The sequence below is a fragment of the Amblyomma maculatum genome, chromosome 1 (genome assembly GCF_055883805.1).
Source record: "Amblyomma maculatum isolate TAMU_Amacu chromosome 1, ASM5588380v1, whole genome shotgun sequence".
Taxonomy (NCBI): Eukaryota; Metazoa; Arthropoda; class Arachnida; order Ixodida; family Ixodidae; genus Amblyomma; species Amblyomma maculatum.
This window is the reverse complement of record NC_139344.1, coordinates 55,461,994-55,481,525: the sequence shown is the minus strand read 5'-3', so window position 1 is coordinate 55,481,525 and position 19,532 is coordinate 55,461,994. Positions and strand designations below refer to the sequence as shown.

At 42.1% G+C, this 19,532-nt stretch overlaps 1 protein-coding gene across 2 annotated transcripts in view; it reads left to right on the top strand.

Moving 5' to 3' along the window:
- Nucleotides 1-294: 294 nt before the first annotated feature.
- The window catches only part of LOC146202404 (E3 ubiquitin-protein ligase COP1-like), a 49,720-nt gene continuing 30,482 nt past the window's right edge, over nt 295-19,532 (top strand). For both annotated transcript variants that reach the window (XM_084588153.1, XM_084588152.1), the window contains exons 1-15: nt 295-675; nt 931-990; nt 1,058-1,155; nt 6,999-7,060; nt 7,158-7,277; nt 7,758-7,826; nt 7,906-7,965; nt 12,250-12,369; nt 14,407-14,533; nt 16,155-16,272; nt 16,381-16,441; nt 16,526-16,608; nt 16,715-16,823; nt 17,574-17,655; nt 17,808-17,924. In XM_084588153.1, coding sequence (XP_084444279.1) covers nt 539-675; nt 931-990; nt 1,058-1,155; nt 6,999-7,060; nt 7,158-7,277; nt 7,758-7,826; nt 7,906-7,965; nt 12,250-12,369; nt 14,407-14,533; nt 16,155-16,272; nt 16,381-16,441; nt 16,526-16,608; nt 16,715-16,823; nt 17,574-17,655; nt 17,808-17,924 — 1,423 coding nt within the window. In that variant the 5' untranslated portion in view covers nt 295-538. The remainder of the gene's footprint in view (nt 676-930; nt 991-1,057; nt 1,156-6,998; nt 7,061-7,157; nt 7,278-7,757; nt 7,827-7,905; nt 7,966-12,249; nt 12,370-14,406; nt 14,534-16,154; nt 16,273-16,380; nt 16,442-16,525; nt 16,609-16,714; nt 16,824-17,573; nt 17,656-17,807; nt 17,925-19,532) is intronic.

The window sequence follows — 19,532 nt, the reverse complement described above, 5'->3', positions numbered from 1 at the left end:
ATAACACGAAAATGCAGAGGGTACTCGACAAGTCACCTATTCAGAATTCACAAAGCACTAGTCAATCGTCTTCATGTAATACCAACGAAATTTTACATAACGAAAAATCAATGGAGACGGACACCCGAGTTCCCGCGAAAAGACCTCTACCCAGAGAGGAAAACACAGAAGACAGCAAGCCCAAAAAGGTGGCAGAAAATTCGAATGAGGAAGCATCGACCCCGACTTACTCATATCAAAAAGACCGCGATTCTCTGGTTGAACATAATCCAAGTCGAATCCAGTTTGAGTCACTGTGTGTGACTGCGGAGCCAGCGGAGCGATAGCAGGCTTGATCGCTTGATGCTCGGCGTTTTTGCTCTTCTGCGTCTGATGTTCCCTGCTTGCCCTGTATGATCTAGTGCAATGCTGACATTAGTTTTGCACTACTTGCAGGCAGTGTTGTTAAAAAATTTGGTTCACATCATTTCTATTGTTTAGCTCGCTCTTGTTTTTTGAGCAGTCGTGCTTGCGTTCTTCATTTGAGTAGGTCGTGTCAATGGCGTCTGCGAACAACACAAGGATTTCCATCGCGAGTTCAACACCGGACCAAGTTCGAAAAACAAGAAAAAGGCAGCCGTCGGTATTAAACGGGATTAGCAGCTCGTACGAAGACAGGAACAGCGATTTCTTGTGGTATGTGCGGACCTCGTAGTACAAGCTTGTTGCATCTGTGTAGATCCGACCGCCAGTAACGTCTGACTAAAATCGTGCTTGACGGTCGCATTTTATTTTCGGGTTTGCTGGACACGTTGGCGTTTTGTTCTCTTACTTTTTGTTTTTATTTCTGTTGCCTGAGAACTTTAGCTCATTGTATTAGATGTGGGCACCGCCAGCGTTCAGTTGTATGCGCGAGAAATCGCCGTCATTTCATTTTTGCCCGTTTTGCAGCCCGATATGCTTCGACATTATCGACGAGGCTCACATGACACCTTGTGGGCACACGTTTTGGTAAGTTATCGTCGATGCATTTTTCAAAGTGCCGCTTTTTAATTGTAGGCGTTTCTTTTTTTTCCAGCTACAAATGCATTACCACAGGCCTTGAATACAATAACCGTTGCCCCAAGTGCAATTTTGTGGTTGAGAAGAAAGAGCAGATATACCCCAACTTCCTTTGTAAGTCGTGCATTCTATAGCAGTATATATGGCGTAACTGCTCTTTAAGTCTTGCTACAGAATATGCAATTCGAAGTTATAGAAAGTTATAGCAGCATTCCTGGTGTGAATTAAAAATGCTTCATCATCAGGATCGTGCCTCTGGGCTGATCTTGTGCTGGGGTTAAAATGAAAGTATCAGGTAATGTAAATATTTGTAGCTTTAAATAATTAATAAAGCACTTTTTCTTACCAGGGCCTTCAGTTCCTGAGGTTGGGACATAGACACTGCAGAGAACTGTCAGGAGTCATGCGTACTCACAAAACAGTGATGAATTTGCTTCTCTATTGTCTGCTGCAAAGAGTATAAATACTGATGTAACATTGCTGTTGTCATCCACGCCTGCTCACCTTTCATATAGCATTTCAGTGCCGATGTTTTCCATGTTGATCATGCTGCCATAGCACAGTTCTTAGTTTGGGGTAAAAGCTTTGTAACACTTCCAAGACTCAGTCCACAAGCATATTTTGAGGTTAGAAGGTTTGTGCTTTGCCAAAGCCACATGCAGCATGCATCTACATGATGAGACCATGTAGGGAGCACCAAAATTAAAAATGGTGTCATTTAGGCACACAGCTTTCATAGTTCAGAGGGTAGTGCTTTTGTCATGGACCAAATGACTGTCAACATTAGCTCTTGGTTATGTAGCAGAACAATTGCAGCGCTGCCCGGGCATCTTGGGTACCATATTGGCCACTTACAGCATTACCGCACAGCAGTGTGGCACCTTGTGAAGCGCGGTCATCACTGCTCATGCACCTGTCTGGCATTTGCTTGTCAGTTTGCTCTAACAACAAGCAAATGCCAGATGCAGAAGGTCTGATGAGGCACGTTGAAAAACTAGAAAAAAAGACGCTCACCGATCTATAACAGTCACAAAAATTATGGGAGACACTTTAATCCGCCTTTAATGGTATGATGCAATAGCATAGGCTGCTAGCTCGCCCAGATGTAAAGCCCCACTTTAACTAAGCCGTATGAATGTTCCTGTGTGGTCTAGGATAGCATGAAATCAAGGGTCCTGGCGGGCTGATTCTAATGTCACCCTCTCATATTGAAAGGAGATACCCGAGTTGGCAGCTCCTGCTAAATGTAACGTCAGGCAACCCTACGTCCAGTCATTGCATAGCCATGTCGGCTGTAACCACCTGCTAGCGCCTTGCTCGTGATTTTTTGCTGATGTGTGGGAGTTACATGAATGGAGTCAACAAACGCTTATTGATTGTTAGAATGTATCGCAAAGAAAATGAGAAGGTTTCAACGCTGCTGAACCGAATGTGGAGCGAAAGCATTAGCTGCAGGGCACCGAGCATTCTTTGTCATCTTATCTCTTTCGTGTTGTTCTTTTTCATCTCTTCTTCTTCCACGATGCCATGGTAACACGGTGCTACGTTGATGGCTTGAAAACCTAGCACAGTGTAGCTTTCACTACAAAAATAGCCCAGACGAAGGCAAGTCCCCTTGTTGAAACGTTGGGTCGGCTTGTGAACTGAAACTCATCCTCAATCCTTGTTCAGTGCTCCTTCATAAAAAAAAAAAAAAAAAAAAAAAAAAAATATTAAAGGATTATTAATAATATTAAAATATTATTAGAAGCCCTTTATAGTAAAGTCACTGGGACTGGTAAAAATCTTTACTATACCAGGGTCTTTACTATATCAGTGATTGGTGATAGCATGGTCCTGAAGTTGCCGTTTGGTAACTAAATGGCTACTTACTGAATACGTCTTGTTGCTTAATGCAGTGGTGGAACTGCTGCGCCTGTTGAGCCAAACTGCGCCAAATCAGAAATCCTGCTACATGCTGCTACAAAATCGATTTTTTGCCTACTTCTACCACGCCTGCACCAAAAGTCGCTGAATAACCCTGCCGACAGCGAAACCGAACTTTCACGAAACAAAAACTGACATCTGCTGGCAACACTGTGCAAGGCGGAAAAATATTTTTGCAGGTCCTGGGCGGACAATCATGTGACACAAAATTGACGTTTGTCTATGTCACTTCAAAGTCTCCTGCCGGTGTTTTTTTTCTCGATCTACTGAGAGGGAGTGAGAGGGTGCTGCAAGATATCTCTCAAGTCCAGTGAGCGGAAAAGATGAAAGGAGGGGCTGGCAGTCTGTCGGTCTGGCCGTTTGGCCGTTCAAGAGTCGAAGCACGTTAGAACGGTTGACAGCTTCGAGCTGCCTTGGGTGCTCGCTTAATTTGTGTGTGTGCGTGCATGCGTGTGTGTGTGCGTGCAAAGGATGTGTGAGTAGGCTGGCCCATGCACGCTGCTCAGTTTCAAACGAGTGACAGTTTGGAACTACCCTCTGCAAATCATAGCTGGAGCAGTATATATGCTTGCTTCCTTTTCTTTTTTCGTATGGCCTGAGTAGCAGTGGAGGGAGCGTTAAGGATTTGACTGCTTCTGTGTGCATGCACTGGACTCTATTAGCCGCTTTTGTACCTCAAGTTCAACCCCTTATGTGAAACATCTCGTATAATTTCACAGCTTAATTCCAAATGTCAATGTTTATGCCCCCTTTAGAATATTATCTCAGTCTTGACAGTTATTTCTTTTCTGCCACTGTGAGTGCGCGTGTAGAAATAACTTATGTGCAGGTACTTAATATATTTGCAGCCCTGCATACGGTCAATAAGTGCCCTTGGACGCTTCTATTACAATGAGGAAAGCATATGCACAATCCCTGCAGAGGGCTGCGAGGAAGCAGACCCATGACTCCGCGTCCTTGCATCGATTTGATTAACTAGCCACCCCGCCATACCACCGGAAGAAAAAGAACGAAAGCAAAGATTGTGAACGCACGGAACCACCGCTCACTCTACATCCCCGTGCATTGCGCCTTTTGACTGAGCAGCGCGCCTCTCTCGAGGAGAAAATAATCTCTACACAGGACCTGCAAAAATATTCTTCCCCCTTTTCCTCCAATGAGCACGGGTCTTGAAGGAAAAAGGCACCTCGACATTATCCTGATGTACAGAATAAGGACACCTAGAAAAGAGGTCAGAATCAGGAAAAGGTACAGAAAGAGATCAGGCCGACCAGGAATATGAGCACCAATGCTGAGCTGCTTTTCTAAAAAGTGTCAAATCTAAAAAAATTGCAGACGTTGAGAGTGGACAAGCCCGATTGAAGAATGGACAAGAAAGGCTTGCAGCGGCACTGTCCAAGCTGGAGTCATCAAGGCAAAGAGAAGAAATAGTGCCTTAAAGTTGGAGTTTAAGAAGTGGCAGCTCTGAATTTCTGCAGAGAGTTTTTATATTAAGACAGCTAGCTACCTTATTTCCAAGGCTACAGTGTTTATAGTGTAGTTGCATATCTCGTTATGCTTTCCTTCTGAATTAAAAAGGCATTTTTTTTTAGCAAAACGTTCTGTTTGCTTAATTTGGGGCTTTTTAGGAAAAAACACTTTAGACTGCATTTGAGGTTGAAGCTTGTTTTTGCATTGCTGCGGTCGTTAAAACATATGAACAATTGGGTTCCAGAAATAAAACAAGCCTTCTTTATTTAAGTGTCTTGAGATTTGGCTACAAAATATTTTTTTTCTGCTACAAAAGCTCGAATATTTGCTACAAAATGCCATTTTTCCTGCTACAAAACTTGAAAGTTCTGCTACAAACTGCGATTTCTTCTACTACAAAAGCTGCTTCAAGAAGCCAGTTGCCAGTTCCATCACTGTTAATGAAAAAATCACTCTCAAATACCTTCCATTTCTCTGCTGTCGCCTCTTCGTCTCATTTTTTCAGTAGTAAGCTTTTTTTTACATCTTGTGGAAGTGCTTCTTAAGCATGAGGGCAACATGACTATGAATACAACTGAGTTTAATTTCATGTAAAAACCAAAGCATTGCATGAACACGGCATCATATTCTGCTGCTTGTCAGTTAGAAGACAATAGATGGAAAGTGCGTGCTGCAGTCAAGTGTTGCAAAACCGCACATGCATGCCTCCAGTTCTTGCCACTGCTGCCTGGTGCTGCACAGCCCTATGAATATTCGGTCATTTTTTCCCCTCCTTATTTCTTGCTGCACTGTTACTCTCCTTTACTTACGGAACGGATCGCACTGCCTTCTTTCCATGCTTGTAAACAGCTTTACTTTATTTTTCCTATGCGCTGCATGCTTTCTCTCACTGCTCTAAGGCTTACGTAAAGTTGGCTTCTCCTGAGTGAAACTAAGCTTAGTGGTAAAGCCATTTAAAAGCACACACTGTGTTTTTTTTAAATTGCTTCGCGATTCTAGGTAACGTGCGTGCGGCAATGTCATTTCACGGTAAGGCATCGCTGCAGCCGATTTTAACTGATTTTTATAAAAAATATCTTTGCTATAAAGGGGAAAAATGTACCGTCTGTTGCAGAAGTTTGCGGCCCAACGCGCCAGCCACAGGAGCAGTATCGCCCCCGAGAGGCGGCGCTGCGCCCGCCGGCGCTGCCTGGTAACGCAGCTATAAAGAGTGAGGAGACTTGTTCTCTTCCCCTCATCCCGCGGCTGAGAGCAAAGATGTGCGATATCAACCGCGGGATGAGGAGAAGACAACAAGCCTCCTCACTCTTTATAGCTACGTCACCAGGCAGCGCCGGCGGGCGCAGCGCCGCCTTTCGGCAGCGATACTGCTCCTCTGCCCGGCGCGTTGGGCCGCAAACTTCTGCAACAGACGGTACAGTCGTCCATTGAAGACGAACTGGGACTTCCGTTTCACTTCATTATATCCAAGTTTACTTTAGCGGGGTACTACTTTATAGAATAGTAATAGATGTAGTAATTAGAAAAAAATATCTGATAATTTGTCTGCAAAAGTAGCTGGATCATGGATCTTTATAAGGTATTTTGAAATACCATTTTAGTGAAAGTAGTCAGCTTTCATTTAACCAGAAAGATATCTGGAGCTGAGAGGGTTGTTCAAATGTTAGATGTGGTAAGTTTGAGTGATAAGCAGAATTTGAATGATTGGTAGTGAATCATGAATCGGGCAGATCAGGGCCGTTCATCTCCATGATTGCAAGGTAGAAAGAGAGTAAAAAGTAGGTATGAAGGTAAGGAGAGTGTTAAATTACAGTTGGTGAATGAGTCCAGGAACACGAAAAATCCAAGCATGTACACCTCTGGGGTACATGCTTAGTCTCAAATGTGCCAGCTCTGCCGGGATGGCACAGTGTACGGCACTTGACTACTGTGCCTAAAGATACGGGATCGGATCCCGGCCTCAGCGGCCACTTTTCGATGGAGGCCAAAAACCAAGACGCCCGTGTGCTGTGATATGTCAGTGCACGTTAAAGAACCCGGGTTGGTTGAAATTTCCGGAGCTCTCCACTACGGTGTCTTTCATTGTCTGAGTCACTTTGGGGCGTTAAGCCCCACAAACCAAACCATCAAATGTGCCATCCTGCTCTAGACAATCCTTTGCATTTCTTTGGTTGAGAATTATTATTACAATTTGAGAAATATACATTAAAGAGAAAAAACTAGCCCCATGAAAATTCAAGGGAAGCTTATGGACTGAGCTCGTGTAAGCATTCCTTTTTGGCTAATTACAGTTTGTATCTATGGGCTTAACATCTCAAGCTTGACCAGTTGGGCACAGAGTCGTGCTTAAATATTTATTATTCTTAAAAGAAGTACCTGCTATTGCCTTCTGTCGTTTCCTCATTAATTGTTTTCCATACAGCTGCAGAAAAATTTGTTCCAGCTTCTTGAAATGTTTGTATTGCCTCTTGTGTTTGATCCAAGCTGAACAGCCCACCCAAAATGATTTTTAAAGGCATTGAATTGTGGTTTTGCTAATGGCCTACTGTTTTTTATTTCAGTGAACGAACTTATTACAAAGTACAAGCAGAGGGCAGCTGAAAAGAAAATGAAGCTTCAGGGTGTAAGAAAAATACAAATTTTATGGTTCTACACTAACTTTTTTTTTGCATTTGTATCTCTATGGTGTGCTGACATTATGTGGCATTGTGTTTGTGCAGAATAACCAAGTCGTGTCAGAATTGCACGAGCTTATTGTGCAAGAGTCGGACAACATGAGTTTGAATGATGTCTACAACATGCTGGATGTTCTTTCAAAAAAGAAGCAACAGCTAGAAGCTGTAAGTTGTCTTTTTACTCTCATTTGATGAGAACATACTTATCTTTGAACAAAAAAGAGGTGTCTATCAAGCAGTGCATACTTTGAAGTTGTCTTAGTTTTTATAATGGCAGTTCTACACTTCTTGTATAAATTTTGTTTGTTATGATGCTAAAGTATTTAAATTGGGCAGAAGCTCGTAATGGAATGTACCTAAGGTAAAGGAAAGTTAGCGCCTGTCCTTGTGTTTGCCTCTTCTTTGGGGACCGTCTTTCCTTTGCGCTTCAATTTACCTTAGGAATAATGCACCACCTAGCCCAACCGAAATTTTATTGAAATGGAATGTAGCATGCCCAACATGATGGATCCTCTATGCAACTGTACTCAACTTGGCATCTAATGTCTATTCCACTAGGTTTGCTGTAAGATTCTTTCTTTTTGAGGAGGTTTCTCTTGTCAGGCATGATGAGAGCAATATCATTTTCATTTTTATTTTTTTCAGGACTGTAAGGCAGCTCAAGCACAGCTGCTAAAAGAGTTTCTTGAGCAAGTTCGCAAGCATAAGCAAGAGGTGACCTGCATGGCTACAGTTTAGAAGTTTCATTTTTATTTATGCTCATTGATCACACTCACAATGTATGTTCTTTCAGCAAATGGACCAGCTTACTACAGAACTGACCTTCATTGACGAAGACTTGAGATGTGTTGAGGTAATCTGCATTCAGTGGGGAGGGGAGGTCTGTTTGCTTTGCTGTACTCCATCTCACAAGTTGCTTGCATTGGCGTAGCAGCAGTGAGCAGGAGGCAGCAGCTTCTGTCAGTGTGCTATTCTCATGAGTAAACAATCTAAGTCTAGAAGCCGTTGCCTTGCACTTGTAGCTGCCACTGCACTGTGAATAGCTTGCAAGAGGGAGTATAGAGACCTGTTTTTCTGATCACATACTTCGTGAGCGGTCTGTTTAATTCAAATTATGTGGCTGAGTTAGCTCTTACTCAAAAGTAGTCTGTTGTGGATGAATTATTCACAACTGTCGTGTGTGAGTGGTATCCCTGTGGTAAGAATAATTACCGGGGAATACAAGGTGGAGGCCAGTAGACACAAAACTGCTTCATTGATATGCACACTTAACAACCAACAGTGTACTCATTAGTGCTTACCAATAAAGCATGTAAACTCCTGTGTAAACATGCAGCAGCAGAGAGGTGTAGATGGAACATGGTTTAATTTGTGCTAATGCTCCTTGGCACTGTTACCACTGTAGTCTATTCTAGAGTGCACTGAGGCAGTACACAGTCCTTGTCTTTGTGATGTGTTTGCCATCTTGTAGAATGTAGATTAGCTCTTCAAATATCTATGGGACTTTGAGTCTGTCCACTTGGTAAAATATGCTGGTGCTTTTTTGGCTCATTTGATTGGTTTTTTTTGCATCAGGGCTTTTGTTTCATTTCTGGCAGGGCTCATACACAGTCTAATGGTATTGCCTCTTGTCTCAAGCTCTCGCTCATATTCCTGGTAGCATGCCATATTTAAGAGAAGGCACCTGTTTTTTGGATATGAAGTGTCGAGTTTTTAAAAAAAATTTGGCTCATCACTTGATGCACGTGGATCTAAAGAACAGAAATGAGATGGCAGACAGCGCTTTGAGCATTGCTCTTGTCGACTAATTAAATGCGGTTGTTTAAATGCTATGCAAGATCTGCTAGCATAAGCCTCTATGTCTATCCTGTTACTTTGCCATTAAAATTTATGGGAAAATTTGTGTTTTCAACCTGTTCTCAGCACAGAAATCATTTGACTTTCAGCCTAGGTTTTCTTTTTTTTAATGTAGACACCTGGGGACAATGTGGACAATGGGGCACTAAATAAATGAGTTGTATGTAGAAGTGACAAAATCTGTGCATGTAAGAGTGCTTCATGGAACAGTGCCAAGATGCCAACCCTGAGAGACAGGTGCAGCTGTCAATTTGTGCCTGGTTGAGGCTGGTGTAATGTCCACGTCTTCTGCAGCAGTGTAAAGTCAAAGGGCTGGTTTTGTAGCGTAAAGCTACACTATGCGGGTCAGAGCCGAGTTTCGCGTGAGTCTGCTGTCTGTGCAATGCGCGAGAGCTGCCAAATTCGAAGCGACCAACCAGAAGTTAACTTTATGCCCAATCACCATCGAATCTCCATTCCTTGGATCCCCAGCCCAGCGCTTTACCACTGCACCACGCCCTGGATAATGAAACGCTCTTCATAATTCCCCTTGTCTACACTGAGAATGATAGCGGTATTCCACGAGTGACAGATACTGCGCCTTTCCTTTCCTGTAGATGAATTATAGAACGCCGGTGAACTTTAATGCGTTCAATGAAATGCTGGTTGTGTTCGACAAGGGGTGCGCAATGTACCGTCACGACAAGATGCTTTCCCAGAGTGGCCGCGAGAGAGGCCCGGAAGAGGGAATTGTCCCAAAGCGCACTGCCGCAGGTGCTTTACGCTTTACGCTACGTATATCCAGGCATAGCAGAGCTAAGCCACTGCCAATTTTTTCCATTTTTTTTTCTGCCAGCATTTATTAGCAAAAAAATTTGATTTGCAAAAGTTCCTATCTATTGATTCAAACTCATGACGCTTATGAAAACAATTAGTTAGCGCTATCTTGAAGTGAACAGCAGTGTAGCATAGCCTCGGGGATCTGTGCCGAAAAATTGGGGTCGACACGCAAGTTCTGTTTGCAGAATTCTGCCGGTGATGACCACACTCATATGCAGTAGAACCCCTTTATATAGTGAAATCACTGGGGCTGACAAAAATCTTTGCTATATCAGAGTCTTACTATATCAGTTGTTGGTGATGACATAGAGGATGATGAGAAGATGTACTTGGGTGTAGAAGAAGATTTGTGAAGAGGAAGTGTGTGTTCAGATCCATATTACAGTTGGTAGTGTGTGCGTGTGTCTCCTCGCATGTGTTTGTGTTTGTTGCGCCACATTTCTGGGTATTATGCAGCACCAACTAGCCCCTCAAGCTGTTATTTTGATTTAGTCCTGAAGGTTCTGTCAGGTAATTAAACAGCTACCTACTGAACACGTCTTGTTGCTTAACGATGAAAACAGTGTAAAATACCTTCCATTTCTCTCTTATCTTATAAGGTTTTTTGTTTACATCTTGTGAAAGTACCTTGGCATGAAGGTGGCGACGTGGCTACAAATACAACAGAGTTGAATTTCATGTTAAAACCAAAGCCTTGCATGAACACGGTGTAATCTTCTACTGTTTGTCTTTTAAAAGGCAGCAGATGAGAAATGTGTGCTGCAGTCAAGCGTTGCAAAAGCCGCACAGGGTGCGCCTCCACTTCCTGCCACCATTGCCTTATGCTGCACAGTGCAGTGAATGTTTGGCTGTTTATTCCCTCAAATTCTCGCTGCATTTTTACTAGTCTTTACTTTCCAAACGGACCGCGCTGCCTTCTTTCCATGTTTGTCGACAGTTTTACTTTTTTTTCGTATGCGCTGTATGCTTTCCCTCACGGCTCCAAGCCCTACATAAAGTTGGCTTCTCCTGAGTGCTGCTAAGCCTGATGGTAAAGCCATTAAAAAGAAAAAAAAAAAAAGACAACTCCAATATTTCTTTTCCTCCCTCAAAGAAATCGCCTCGCTATGCTAGGCAGCGCGCGTGTGGAGATGTCATTTCATGGGAAATTGTCGCTGCAACCAGATGCACTTTACTATGACAGATTTTTACCAAAAGTGTCTACTATAATATGGGAAAAATGTACAGTTGTCTACGGAAGATGAACTGCGACTTCAGTTTCACTTTACTATATCCAAGTTTACTATAGCGGTGTTCTACAGTATCATTTCTTGGCAGGCTCCATTTTCATAGAAAGTGGTCTGTTTGTGTTTAGAAAGTGGTACCCTACCATACAGGCCAACTTCTATTTGTGTGCCTTTAAAGGGTTGATTGCAGCTTGATTGAGAAATTAGTATTCCAAGATTTCAGATGTCATTTTTACCAAGAACAGAGGTTCTTTGTATAAGGCGGAACACTAACAGTGCCCCTCAAGGATTCCAGTAACTGCACTTGGTTGCATAAATTCTCTGCAGCCATGAGTGGTTTAACATGCCATGCCATTTTAATGGAGATGGGGAGTGTACCATTGAATTAGAAAACCAGCACAATGGGCTATTGATATAGGATGACTTGAAACGTCATTCGCTTTGCATGCGCTACAGTAAGCTTGTGCGAGACCATTATTTACAGAATTACAGAAAAGCCACTTCAAAAGCATGAGCCAGTATCAAGTTCTCGAGGTTAGTCATGCTTATTCCAAACAATGGAGTCCTCATTAGCATGAATAGTAGTAAACTGGGCTTCACAGCAAAAATTATGGCTATGCAATTTGTTGATATTCTGATAAATATTGTATCGATAGGAAAAGCGGTTTGGTTTTCATTTGCTTTGTCTGATTGGTCAAAAGGTTCGCTGTTTGGTTTGATTTAGCGGACAGATGACATTAATGATGCTGCGACACTGGTGCTACTTGGAAGAATGACTTTGGACTCTATTCATGCTCTCTCAGTGATGCAGTCAACATTTTGTTAAGAAAGATTGTTGGCAGAGTTCCCAGCAGTTGGTCAGTCAGCATAGCAAAGCTTATTGCTACCATTTATTTCTCTTTTAGCCACTCTTTAAAGGAACTGTGGTACTTTTGGAGGGTCATATATTGTGTTGAAGCTTACTGCAGGTTCTCCTTTGCATTCTGTATCATTTCAACCAAATTTAAGAGCCATGAGGCAATTCGTTAGCACTTATGCATATTACTGGCTCTCTTAATTCATGTTTGCAACATAGCCTGAGCTGCAAGAGATTGTATTGTACTTCAATGCATAAAGATTGCTTGCCGTTTACAAAGCTTCTGACCATGGGTCCTGTCATACACAAATAATTTATTTGGCCCTCTTGTGTACTGTTGAGATTTTGAGGGTTGAGCATCAGGATCGTTACCTTTCAGGAAACTGCCAAGGATCCAGAGCAATTTTGGCTTGTTGGCTCAGGGTCTCGTTTACCTGAGGAGGCAGCAAAGCCAGGAAATGCAAGCTCAATGCAGGATGGGTTTAATGGCAGCAAACATGTGAGCTTTTCTCAGTGTTGAGTACTTGGGTGCATGTCAAGTGTGGGGAACATCTGTACTTTTTTGTGTTCGAAAATGTGCAACACACTCTGATTAGTCAGCCGGCACTCAGTACTTTTCCTTAAAACTTTTCTGCCCACTGTAAGTGGTAGTTTCTGGGTGTGCATCTAATATTTTTTGCTGCTACCAAAAAATGCTTGATACTAAAGTGTATAATATTGAAATCTAAAGGAGGAAATTTTCTTTTTAATCTCGCCCAATGTATTTACCCGCTAGGCAATGAGAGAAGAAATTTTCGTAAAAAATTTGCAACAAAATGAAAGGTTATAAAAATGTCTATTTTTTTACAGAGGTAACATAAAAAAGGTAAAATATACATTTTCTGCAGCAAGGAGCGATGCATGACCTATGTACAGAATATTTCGAATTTCATGGCAATATTCGATCCCTACTGAAAATCGTGGCAGTAGACAAAACGATGCCGATGTCGACATCTGGTGGTCTCATAGCTCAAGACATCTCTCTTCACGGCCATTGGCAAGCGATGGCTCTTGAAAGATGTTGACACCCTGCGGATAAGAACTATGACCTTTAGAACATGCAGGATATCTTTAGATCAGCATGCGACAGCTGTGCAACGATTCGGAAATGGAACTGAAATTTATCGATGGATGCCTGTTGGCGTTCTGGGGTTGTTTGACGCTGTTTCACTGTCTGTGCTGAAACCTCACAAACTGAAGTTGTCTTCTGTCTTACCGTTCCTATCATCGCCCCAAAACTTGTCCTTAGATGCTTGACACTCTGAAGAAACAAGCTGTTCTTGCGGGACTGCAAGCTGTGATATTGTAAATAGCACCCTCATGTCACCTGACCCGACTTGGGAGGAAGGGGAGGAGAGGTGAAATTTTGTTGTGTGGCAAAAAAAAAATCATACAGAAAATAAAACAGAGATTAGTTCCCTACCCACTGGATGGCTTTAGCTTTCCAGGAGCGCTTTGAGAGGGAGAATTAAATTTATTTTTTTTTTATTTTTCGGCAGGAATAGGCGTGGGCAAAAAAGTTTTAATGTTTTCTCAGCATTGAAATGGATTACTGAGGAGAGGTAATAAAATTTCATGGATTTGTATTTAATGAGTTCAGTGACGTGACCAAGCAAAACTCTTTTATCATCGAAAATATTTTAAAAAGACCACTAATATGTGCGTTTGCCAACAGGATGGATATTTTACAATACGCTTGCAAGGTGCTCTTCTTTAGCTGCATTATAGTGGTAATGTTGTTATTTTTGCACCCATTCTAGGGGAGTTCAAATTCTGCTTCCAGTTATGAGTGTGTGTTGTGTTGTGTACATAACCAAGGCATTTGCTGTTCATGGGCCTTAATGGGCACCAGTAAATAAATAAACAAAAATAATTAAATTAACAGTTTGAGTGAATGGCAGATTGATAAAGGTCCTGTTCACCGAAAATTTGGCATCGGTGCCTGTCTGCTGGCGCTGGCGTTATAAGCGAAAAGTCATGAGCGGGGCGGGGCGTCAAGCACTAAGTGGATGTAGGGTGGCCTTTACTGTAATACTCTGAAGATGGCAAAAAAAAAATGTGAGAAAGTTCGCACCAAACCAGAGGTTATCGCAGGCAAAAGCCAATTGAAAATAAAAGAAAATGGGAAACACCCAAGAGAAGATTTAAGAAAAGCTAATTAGAAGAAAAAGAATACTATGGCACAAATGTCAGGCGGCAAAAGTGTTTCGGGTAGGGTGGCCTGACATTACGTTTGGCAGGAGCTGCCAACTCTGGCCTCTCCTTTCATATGGGAGGGTAATATCAGAATCAACCGGCCAGGACTCTTGCATTCAAATATGTTACCCCTGGGCCACGCAGGCACTTTCATACAGCTTTGTTAAAGTGGGGCTTTTATATGTGGGCTTGTAGCCTACGCTATTGCGTTGTGCCCTTAAAGGCAGAACTTAAGCATCCCCCATAATTTTATTGACTTTGCTGTGGAGCTTACGTACAAATGTGGTTTACTTCTGAACAGGGGAGCAAGCTTCAATGGCTACACAGCACTTTAGCTTCTCGAAGGAAACGTGTCCATCTTCACTTCGAAGACTTAGAAGAGTGCTATCTCTCAACTCGGACAAAGCACATCAACTACAATTCTACTGGTTAGTTTGGTTGATTTTCTAAAAAAGTAAGGATGTTTGTATTAGGTTGGTGTAAACGTCTACTGTGTGCTGCTGAAGTGCACACCACTTTTGACTTTTGTAGTGAAAGCTACAGTAGGCTAGTCAGCAGCGCATTTCAGGTAAGTGTTGCTGGTCGTTACGGCGCATGCGCCGTAGCCATGGCAATTAGTTGCGCCGAGCCCACAGAAAAAGGGAAGAGAGAAGAAGGAGGAGAAGAAGCCACGGAAATGGAGCAAGAAGATTCGGAAGATGCCAAGAAGAAGGAGACCGGAAGAAAGCTTGAAGTTTCATTACCTAGAGAGAAAGCTGGTGCTGCCATCTATGGGAGTTTTCATGGAGCTTCCAGATGACCAGTTCAGCCACCATGGGCGCTTTAAGCATCTTGGAGCGGAGAGCTACCAAGTGCTGAACTTCAACCTGTGGCCAAAAACGCTATTCTACAATAAAAAATGTCCCAATATTCAATATTGTGACTGTAAATTGCAAAAAGCTAGCAAAACAGCATGCAAATGTAAAATTGGTTCAAATTAAGCGATAGTTCTCTCTCCTATTGGCCAAGTATTGAGTAGCACGGAAGCCAATATTTTGCACGTAGTAGGCACTTTTTAAAAAGAAAAATGTTTTAAATTTATATATGGTTAGTCAACCACTTCAAGAAGGTTTCTTAGTGACATTTTGGAAAACAAACCTTTTATTGTCTGCTTTTGCATCTTCGCTACTATGGCTTTTGCGCTCTACGTTCATGCCTCGAGATGATGACTATGGTGATGTGACAGCTTAGTTGCACCACTTTGTGTTCCCCCCCCCCTCAAAAAGATCCGACTGTCCTGCACTAAGCACACTGTCCCATGGCAGCTGAAGTGCAGCGCCCCCAGCTTTCTCTCTAGGTAAGAGTAAGAAACTCCATGCTTCCATAGAGAAAGAAGATGGAGGAGAAAAAAAAGCTGGTGAAATGGAAGTCAAGAAGGAGGAGGAGGAGGAGCAAGAAGATTTGGAAGATGCCAAGAAGATGCTCTGAATCGTCGATCACACTGTACGCAGTGCATTGATCACAAGAACACTCTAGTCAGGCTTTGTGAACAATCCGTTTGGTAGCCTTTGCTATATATATCCAGGTGAGTTGAGCTGCCATCAATTTTTGGCATGAGAGCCTTCATATTCGTGTGAGCTTCATGCACTAAAAATCTTAGTCTAGATGCTCTTTTCAGTTCTGCATGTGCTTGCATGTGCATTCTTGTTTCATAGGTTACACATACTGGTAGGTTGTGCTTGATCTTGGCAGATGGAGATCGCAATTTTGTTTAGCAGTTGTGTTTTTTAATCATCTGCTAAGTTTTGTGCCTGTGCCTGCCCTTGTATACTTGTGGGCACCATCAGTTGTGGTCTGTGAGCAAGGCACCAATTCACTCGTGCAGCGTTGTTTTATGTATGACTGGCTGCTGGTAAAAATAATTTTATTGCTTTTGAACACATTTATATACTGACAAATTTGAGAATTGAAATGAAGTAGCATTTCCCCAGCTAGCCGGGGCTGCTTTGCCATGCTTTACTTGAATTCTTCAGAAGAAGGGGTTGAAATGGTCTTCCGGTCGTGTTGCAGATGGCTTGAAAGCATTTACAGAAGATCTTTCAAAATTCACAAGGTACAGCAGTATCCGTCCACTGGCAACACTGAACTATGCTACTGATCTTCTCAATGGCACTAGCATCGTGTCAAGGTTAGTGTTCTGCTTTTAAAAGCTTGCCCCAGCACTGCTGTGCAAAATCTGGGAGGAAAATTGTCACTTTTGATTTGCTTTGTTTTGAAATTGTTTTTTATTTTTCAGCATAGAATTTGACAAAGACAATGAATTCTTTGCCATAGCTGGTGTCACCAAGAAGATCAAGGTTTTAAATATTTTTTTTCCTTCGAATTAATACAAGTGTTGAGCTACGTGACAGTGAATGTGTCTAATTGTGCTTCTTTGTCAGGTTTTTGAGTACGGTACTGTCATACAGGACATTGTGGACATCCACTATCCCGTCAATGAGATGATGTGTAACTCAAAGATAAGGTAATTGTTTTTGTTGCTTGTTGTTGTTTCTACTTCTGCCCTCAGTTGTGTTGCTTCTGCTTGAGAGTTGTTGTAACCCCTTCATTTTTGTGTTCTTGGCATTTAGTTGCATCAGTTGGAGCTCATACCACAAAGGAATGCTGGCTTCTAGTGACTACGAGGGCACCGTGACGATCTGGGATGCTTTTACAGGACAGAAGGTCAAAATGTTCCAGGTCAGATTGATGTTGCCATTTCAAGAGGAGGCAGGTGGGCGGCGGTAGATGTTGGGTTGAAATTCTTCTTGGTAACCAGCTAGTGGCTTTGTCAAAAGGAGGAGTGTAGTTCTTCATGCATCATTGTCCTGGCTATCACAAGGTAGTTGGCATGGCAATCTATGCATGCACGGTTGCATTTGCCTTTGGACACTATGGTTTTATAATGTACGTGTACACTTTGAAGTCTCAAATACACCACCGAATTTATATTGTGAATGGAGAAAGTTATGCGACTCAGCAACAGTAAATCAAATTTGCTGAGCTGTTATCCTGTTGATAAGTCACATTAGTTCTGAGTTGACAGATAACTGCGCTAGTTCATGCTTAGTAACAAGTTTTTAGATTCTTTTTTACTTAACAGTAACATGCATTCTCGAAATTCCTCCATCTGATGTTTGTGTTTTGATGCGGAGGCATTGCAATTATTGAGAACTTGCTGAGGTGGATTTAGCATCGGGGATAAAATTTGTCTTGAACAAGAACTCCCTGAGAATAAGATACTATACAAACCACGAAAGTGAACAGTGGTTGGTGTGCTAGCTGGCTGCCTAATTTTTATTAAGTGTTATGCTGATTTCCTTTTACTGTGCTATTTACTCTTGATGGCAATGTGTGGAAGTTTGTTTTATTTCCACTCACAATAACATTGGAAATGATTTGGAAATGGTTTTTAGTTTTCAAAGCTTCTCTTTTTCTTTCTTTTGTTAGGAACATGAAAAGCGGTGCTGGAGTGTTGATTTCAACAAAGTAGACACAAAAATGATTGCTTCTGGATCAGATGATGCAAAAGGTTTGTAGATGGAACTTTTTTTCTGCAAGGTGTCAAGCAGTGCTTAATACCACTGATACCTTGTGCTTTGATTCCATCATTATGCTTTAGTGCTGGAGAAGCCATTGTTTTCTTTTAAGAGGGAACATCCTCTCTCTCTCTTTTTTTTGCAGTGAAACTGTGGTCAATAGCCTGTGACCATTCAGTAATATCCCTGGAAGCCAAGGCAAATGTTTGCTGTGTCAAGTTCAATCCAGCATCTAGATTTCACTTGGCACTGGGCTCTGCTGGTAGGTGATTTTCTTTTAGTCAGCTCATTTGTACAACTTGTCTGTTATTACATACCCATGCAGTGCCTATAGATATGCACTGTGCTTTTATGGTCAAACCAGACTACATTAACTTGTTCAACCTCAAAATGTGCAAACTGTACAGTTTAATAAATGACTGCTTGTGAGCAGCATAATGATGTCAAAACCAAGGTAACTCTTCTTGAAGTAGTCGTGTGCTGTGCGATGTCAGTGCACGTTAAAGAACCCCAGGTGGTCGAAATTTCTGGAGTCCTCCACTACGGCATCTCTCATAGCCTGAGTCGCTTTGGGACGTTAAACTCCACAAACCAAACCAAACCATCTTCTTGAAGTAGTGTTATGCGATTGACAACAAACTAATGTTAAAGCTTTACTAAATAAACATAATGTTAACGGTCTCACTTGGCTTTAGAATGAATGTACCCAGTATCTACACTATTGTGCTAAAATTTCTCTTTTTAGCGTGTTAAATTGTTTTTGAAATGTCTGTTTACATTTTCGCAACGAGTTGTGTGTTGCTGGGTATTAAAACCAGCTGCAAATGTTTTCGGCTGGTTTATACTATGTAGTGCAGATATGAATGTAGGTGTGAAAGGTGCCAGTGGGCAGGCCTCATTTCAGAACGAACCTCATATGAAAATGACTGATATAAGGCAAGGGCAATTCTCTATTCATTTAATAGGTAGGTTTACAACTCCTCAGCTTTGATTACACTTGCTTGAATGACTTGTGATGAACGCAGCACCTATGTCATTCGAAGCTCTACTCTGTTTTTTACTCTAGGGAACCGTGCTTACATTCACCTAAGTATTCTTTTTTTTTTTATCTAATGTTTTTTAATCTAAACTTGTGCATTTTCTTTTTGCACAGTTGAAAGGGGCTTTTTAAGATCTTATTCAGGTTTTTCAGGAAGGTCTGCCACTAAAGGCTGAGCTACATGTACGCGAAAACTAACGCGAATGCGAACGCAACGGTGGCACGCGTCACTCGAAGCCTTTGCGTGAACAGAAAGGCATGTGTCGCTTGGCTCGTCGCTCGGATCTACCGAAATAGAAAGTTTCGCTCGTTCGCCCGGAAGTAAGCGTACGTCGCTGCCGCTCATTTCGCAAGCTTTCTTTATTTTGCACTGTTGCATTGTGATTGTGCATTACCGCGTAAATTTTTCGATTTGTATGAACAATGGTGAATGGTCAAGGATTCAAAGAACGTCTAATCGCAACCGAAACAAAAAAAAAAACAAAAAACAAGAGGCCACGTGACTACTCTTACAGTGAAAGTTAACACAAATTCGATACGATTTGTTGTAAATAAATTTTACTTTGTCCCATGTTGTCGCAAAATAACTTCAATTCTTGCAATCGTCATGACTGTTGTTGCATTTGGCAATAGTTTTGCAGTGTACTAAGCCACTATGCCAGCCACATAACCTACACAAAGCGTCGTCACCATTTTGCTCGGTTCGTGCTGTTGCGTGCATGTATCTTCCCCAGTAGACGACGGAGCGAACCAAGATCGCTTTCGCCGCGCCGCCTTGGCGCGTTGCTCACTTTTTCGCTCTCGTGTAGCTCAGTCTTAATTATTAAATAT